The sequence below is a fragment of the Rutidosis leptorrhynchoides genome, chromosome 7, assembly GCF_046630445.1.
Source record: "Rutidosis leptorrhynchoides isolate AG116_Rl617_1_P2 chromosome 7, CSIRO_AGI_Rlap_v1, whole genome shotgun sequence".
Classification (NCBI taxonomy): Eukaryota; Viridiplantae; Streptophyta; class Magnoliopsida; order Asterales; family Asteraceae; genus Rutidosis; species Rutidosis leptorrhynchoides.
Window position 1 is genome coordinate 82,198,882 of NC_092339.1, and position 7,112 is coordinate 82,205,993.

General features: G+C 39.5%; 1 protein-coding gene across 1 annotated transcript; it reads right to left on the reverse strand.

The window, feature by feature from the left end:
• Positions 1-5,474: 5,474 nt before the first annotated feature.
• LOC139859390 (uncharacterized) lies at positions 5,475-6,637 on the reverse strand. The gene is made up of 3 exons (XM_071848180.1): positions 6,316-6,637; positions 5,822-5,892; positions 5,475-5,540 (listed from the first exon to the last, which is right to left on the reverse strand). The coding sequence occupies exons 1-3, from the start codon at positions 6,635-6,637 to the stop codon at positions 5,475-5,477; spliced, it is 459 nt and encodes a 152-aa protein (XP_071704281.1).
• Between the last annotated feature and the right edge of the window lie 475 nt (positions 6,638-7,112).

The window sequence follows — 7,112 nt, forward strand, 5'->3', positions numbered from 1 at the left end:
TCGAGAATTCGGTCCAACCTATCGATTTTAACGTTAAAGACAATGTGTCCTCGACTTGGGATGACGATGATCTGTTGTCCGATGAATACTACTCGGATAAAGATAGTTACAAAGACGATGATAATGTTTCACAATCTTCCGAAAATTGCAAACATAACTCACCCGTCACCACACCAAAAGTCTCAGACAATCCAAGTCATCTCCAATCTTCCGAACATCCAAAAAAAGTTGAAACAATCCCCTTCTCGATTAGCAGCCAACACCAATCTCCTTTTAACAACAACGACAAATCGGAACAATCATCCAGTTTAAACTCTTATGATTCGGTCAAACAAAATCGCAATAACACCCCTTCACACAACACGTCGGAACCTATAACTCCCATAAGCCCAACAGAACTCATAAATTCCGTTCAAAACAAAAAATACAAATCAAATGGCAGCCCACCGCCAAGCCCAATAGCCCTAATAAACTCCCTTCAAGACAAAAAGCCCACTAATTTGGACAGCCCATCACCCAAAGTCAACCCAACAACAGCCAATTCTCCACGTAAATCTGTTGAGATAAACACGGCAGTTTCACCTCAACCGAACCTTAACCCATCTACCTCCACCGACCCTAACCCGCGAAACCTAAGTTCCAATCCGACAACAACTGAAACAATCTACTCCAACGAATTTATTGCTAATCCTGAGATCGCTACCATCAAAAAGAAACAGAAAAATGGCCCAAACAAAAGAAAAAACATGATACCTTACAATCCTAATTTCAAAAAAATTGCTAGAACCCACGCCGAACACGACCCGATTAACTCCAATCATATCCGCAATCCAAAAAACGACTCAAGCACTAAAAAAACCAGGTCTAAATTCCTATATATCAAACACTGTGCACGTAGTGGCCAAAAAATAAAATTTGCTAATCTCAATCGCAAAGCTAGTTCTTCTTCCAAAAACTCAGGCACCTTACCAAAATCGAAATCCAAGGCGCAAGCAGTTCATTCGACCGAGAATACCACTGCTGCCAGCAAATCCACGGACACAAAGGAGTTTGGAAGGGGCATCGGCATCGAGTGGATCCCCGATAACTAAGCTGTTATATCATCCATATCCCCCTCTCGTAATTTTTTCTTTGTAATGGGTTGTATTTCTCTCAATATCCGTAGCCTCGATAACTCGGGCAAAATAAATTGGTTAAAACACATCTGTAACGTAGAAAATCCAATTATCCTTGGGCTTCAAGAAACAAAATGCGGTAACACCCCAGACTCTCTCATCGAATCGTTTTGGCACAATTCAAACTTCAAGTTTGTTCAAAAAGATGCAATCGGTGCCTCGGGTGGTCTCTTACTAATATGGGATACCTCCACTTTTCTGTTTGAGCAAGCTATCGAAGGGGAATTTTTCCTCGCCATTAAGGGCAAATGGACGGGATATGATACCGACCTGGTCATCATCAACGTTTATGGTCCCCACTCACATCAGAAAAAACTTAGATTCTGGTCCGAACTTCATAACCTCGTCGAATCCATTGAGGTCCCTCACATCATCTTTGGTGATTTCAACGAGGTTAGATCTAAGTCCGAACGTTTAAACTGTATCTACAAACAATCCTGGGCCGACAACTTTAATAAATTCATCCAAAATACCAACCTCATCGATCTACCGCTAGGCGGAAAAAAATTCACGCGCATCTGCTTAAACAAACAAAAATTCAGCAAGCTTGATCGTTTCCTTATTTTCGAAAGCATGTTGCAAATATGGCCTGACATCTCCTCGAAAACTCTTGATCGCGACCTATCAGATCACTGCCCCATAATCCTTAAAAATTCATTTGTAAACTTCGGTCCTAAACCCACACGCGTATTCAACACTTGGTTAAAAATTGACAACGTAGATGAAATCATAAAAAACACTTGGCTCCTCCCGGTCAACGGTAACCGGCCCGATTGTATATTCCGAAATAAATTAAAAAACGTTAAGCTTGAACTTAAAAAATGTAGTCTACACCTAAACAACCTTGACAACGAAATTAAGGCCTTACACAACGCTTCAAATGATTTTGAAAGAATAGCGGAATCTAGACCTCTCTCCGAAACTGAAAAAGAAAACTGGATCAATAATAAATCACAACACATCGAAAAAGTCAAAAAGAAGAACAACATGTTAAAACAAAAGGCACGAATTAAATGGAACCTTGAAGGCGATGAAAACTCCAAATATTTCCACAATTACATCAAAAGACGCGCAAACAAAAACAATATTCGAGGTATATCGGTTAACGGCTCATGGTCAGAAGACCCAAACATCATCAAAAGCGAAGCACTCAAATACTTCGACTCTCTGTTCCAATCTAAAAATTGTAAAGGCAATTGCCCTTTTGAAAATGAACCTCATCACTCCTACATCACCCCCGAGGATAATCTCATACTCGAGGCCCGCTTTTCAGAACAGGAAATATGGGATGCCCTACAAGGATGCGACAGCTCTAAAGCTCCCGGCCCCGACGGATTCAACATGAAATTCCTTAAAAAATACTGGTGGCTAGTAAAAGAGGACCTAACTGCGGCTCTTGACTGGTTTTGGTTGCATTCTGAGATATCCAAGGGTTGCAACGCATCTTTCTTCACACTCATTCCTAAAAAATCTAATCCTATAGGATTTAACGAATACCGACCGATATGCCTCATCGGTTGCTATTACAAAATCCTCACAAAGCTCCTCTCTAACCGTCTCGCAAAAATAATCCATAAAATAATAGGTTCCGAACAAACGGCATTCCTAAAAGGTCGCAACATCCTAGATAGTGTACTCATTGCCAACGAAATTATAGACGAACTAAAACGTAAGAAACAAAAAGGTCTTATTTTTAAAGTAGACTTTGAAAAAGCATTTGATTGTATAGAATGGGACTTCCTCTTCAACACTATGAAGAGCTTAGGCTTCGGAATCAAATGGATAAGTTTCATTAAAGCATGTCTCTCCTCCTCCACAATCTCTATTCTAATCAACGGTTCCCCCACACGTGAATTCACCCCCGGTAGGGGCATCCGCCAAGGTGATCCAATCTCCCCATTCTTGTTCATCATTGCAGCCGAAGGGCTTAACATCCTCGTCAAACGTGCCATCACAAAAAACCAATTCCGAGGTATCCGCGTCGGACATGACGAGATTGTTATTTCCCATCTTCAATATGCAGATGACACAATCTTCTTCGGCGAATGGAGCAAACGAAACTCTAAAAACATCGCTAAACTGTTAAAATGCTTCGAAAACATCTCTGGCTTAAAAGTTAACCTAAAAAAAAGTAGCCTCTACGGGATCGGGGTTCCCAAACCGGAAGTGGAAGATATGGCCAAGGCCATCGACTGTTCGGCGGGCTCTACCCCATTCACGTACCTCGGGTTACCTATTGGTGTCCCATCTACTAAAGCATCATCATGGCACCCCATCATTGAAAAATTCGAAAAACGCCTCTCCGATTGGAAAGCCAAAACCATATCCTATGGCGGTCGGCTCACTTTAATAAAATCCGTACTTTCAAGCCTACCACTCTATTATTTCTCCCTATTTCACGCACCTACCAAAGTCATTAACTCTCTAGAAGCAATTAGAAGAAAATTCTTTTGGGGCGGGTCCGAATCAAACAACAAAATTAATTGGATAAAGTGGGAATTAATCTTATCACCATATGACAAAGGAGGGCTTAACATTGGATCCTTATTTTGTAAAAACATTTCTTTACTTTGTAAATGGTGGTGGAGGTTCCACAACGAAAAAACCGCTTTATGGGTAAAAATAATCTCGAGTATTTACGGGGCGGGGGGCGGGGTTTGCACTAACGATTTTTCTAGAAAAGTTTCAGGTAGAACAATTTGGAACGAGATCATTAAAGCAGGGAAAATCGCGGACAACATCGGAATTAGCTTCTCATCCTCGATCAACAAATGCATTGGAAATGGCTCGAACACCAAATTCTGGACCGACATTTGGTGTGGTACGGAACCACTCAACAACCTGTTCCGAAGGCTATACATGCTCGACTCAAACAAAAACGCTTCAGTCGCGGACCGTCTCACACTCTCCAACACAATCACACACGGTTCATGGGCTTGGACTCGTACACCTACCGGACGTGGACTTCGCGAGCTAACTGAACTAAACAATCTCATATCATCCATCTCCCTTACCGAGGCGCCGGATTCATGGAAATGGAACCTCGACCCTTCCGGTTCCTTCTCTACAAAAATGCTATCTCATATCCTTGATAACTTAAAACTCGCAACTTCACACAGTTCGACACCAACACCTAGAAATAAATTCTTACCACAAAAAATCTGCATTTTCATATGGCGTGTCATAAACGGTAGAATACCAACTAGATCCGAACTCGACAAAAGAAATATCGACCTTGACTCAATATTGTGCCCAATTTGCGAAGCGCAAATCGAATCCATAGATCATATCCTCTTTCTATGTCCAAAAACCACTCAAATATGGAGTTCCATTCTACAATGGTGGAAGCTCCCCAACAACTTACTAACTAACTTCTCCGACATTACATCAATCAACCAAAACCTCTCCTCCAATCAAACCGGTACCTCAATTTGGCAAGCCACCAAATGGTCCACCATCTACATCCTATGGAAACACCGCAACTTAAAAGTCTTTAGCAAGAAAGATTGGAACCACGACATCATACTCAACGAAATACAAACACAAAGCTATTCTTGGATCTCAAAAAGAGCAAAAAAATCACCAATCGAGTGGCACCAATGGCTCATAAACCCATCCTCCTACATCTTCTCGGATACACAAAGAACAGGAATCGGCTGAAACTATTCGAATCTCGCATACTCGCATGATCATAGTCATCAAATGTAATCGAGTTGTAATATTCGTTGTATAGTTTATAGGGACTTGTACTTATCCGGTTTATATTAATATAATTTACTTGCTTTTCAAAAAAAAAATAAAATTTGGTGTTTTCGGACAGACATATGATTGTTATTGTTGCGGACAAAATTAATTTAGGTATGTGACCCGACAATAAAGAAAATGAAATATGAATCATTGGTTGATGGTTATTTTGAAAGCGAATTTGTTGCTTACGGAACGTTAACAACTTTAATATTTATTTATTTATCTTTTTTTATTAAATTTTTTTTTTTTTTTTTTTTTTTTTTTTGTGATATAATGAAGGAATGTTTTATTTTATTTTATTTTTATCTGGAATAACGACTTTTATCAAAAATACTATAAATATGCTTAAAAATTACTCCATATTCTACAAAGGATTATGAAGCCATTCATTCAAATTAGGAGCGAATTTACCTTTAAATTTTAACCAAAAAAGCGGGCAATCTAATATTATCAAACAACGAAAATCTTGATAGTATTAGAATCATGCAAAAGATCGTTTCTAAGACCCCGTAACAACCATAGATTAGAAATGACAGGGCAAGAACACTGAATTTATTGAACAGAAGACGTGAACTGGGATTGGATCCACCCAAACAAGTCTTCCACAGGATAAACAAACTGCCAAGAGACATTTAACTAAAGATCGATACGATTCCACAATGAAGCAGCAATGTTACAAGCAATGAAAAAGTGGTCTCTAGACTCACCACCAACTCCACAAATAGAATAAATGATAGAGTTAATCTCAATCCCGCAATAAGTAATGCTTAATAGAGTATGAAGACGATCCAAAAGCAGAAGCCAAGTAAAGATGTTAACCTTAATCCGGATATATTTGCGCCAAGAAGTACTGACCGAAGAAGATGTTAAGAAAAAATCATCCAAAACTCCTCTAGTACCTCGAACTGAAAAGCAACCATCACCTTCGATGGTCTATAACCACGATCAGCAGCAACTCTTGTCTGAATATCTGCAACATCAAAAAGAAAGGAAGCCAGGTTGCAAGCGGGAGTAGGGGTTCAAGACCAGTTCCATGTCCAATCTGATCCTTGAATTATGTCATTAACCATGCAATCGGGATCACGTTCTCATCTGAATAGTCTGCTATAGCGAGAAGCCAACGTGGTATCACCTAGCCACACATCCTTTTTTTGGGTAAAGGGTTTTACCCGGCGAATTTTAATAAAGAATAAAAGAATAGATACATGAAGCACAAACGACTAAAGGAAATGTCCTAAAGCCTCTCAAACAACCAAGCCAAAGCATCAAAAAGAAACAATGACCCCATGAGCATACAAAGAACTAATGTAATAGACACCAAAACACAATGCCTCAAGAAATTTTCCAAGTGACTTTAAACGAAGCACTTACGGAGATGCCTTCCAGCGGATACTCATGAGCTTCAGACGAACGGTGGAGTAAATAGCATCGTATAAATACTTCGCTGACCTTCTACCTTTTTTGAAGAACCTAGAGTTCCTTTCTTGCCATAAAAAATTAACAGTAGCCCCAAATAATAGTTTTGTGACAATAATACAAGCAATGTTCCGGTTCACAAATGGCGATAACAAAGCTGTAAAATCCTTCCATCCATTGCAAATGATGGGGAAGTAGATATGCTTTGCAACTAGGGACCAAACTTGATCCGAATAACAACACACAAAGAAAAGATGGCTATGGGAGTCCGGAACCTGATTACAAAGAGAACAAACCATCCCAATATCTTGTCTAATCTCCCAGGTATGAAGTTTATCTTGAGTTCACAGATTTTCCCCCATGAGGAGCCATACCACAAATGCATGTCGTGGAATACATTAAGAGTACCACACAACGGAGTACCATGACACTGTATTTAAATGGACCGAAAAATCATGGACCACACTAGCATTATCCTTCCACTTGACAATATCAGTACCATTCGAAAGAATTTAGACACTAATTAAAGAAATCACAGGGGCCCGAGCCACCCAATCTGATGGCTAAATCCAAGCATTATTATGAACAATATCTCGAACCTTGCTGTTAGCGGATATACTGAAATGTCCCGTTCATATTGATTATAAACGTTCCATATTAATTGATTTCGTTGCGAGGTTTTGACCTCTATATGAGACGTTTTTCAAAGACTGCATTCGATTTTAACACAAACCATAACCTCTATTTTATCGATAAAGGTTTAAAAATGATAAT

What these genes read in the sequence shown, in the direction of transcription:
- LOC139859390 (XM_071848180.1), bottom strand. Translation starts at nt 6,637, where the DNA reads ATGGTTTGTTCTCTTTGTAATCAGGTTCCGGACTCCCATAGCCATCTT. An exon ending in CGTTCGTCTGAAGCTCATGA is followed by an intron (nt 5,893 to 6,315) that starts GTATCCGCTGGA and finishes TTGATGTTGCAG; the next exon opens with ATATTCAGACAAGAGTTGCT. An exon ending in TGGTTGCTTTTCAGTTCGAG is followed by an intron (nt 5,541 to 5,821) that starts GTACTAGAGGAG and finishes GTCTCTTGGCAG; the next exon opens with TTTGTTTATCCTGTGGAAGA.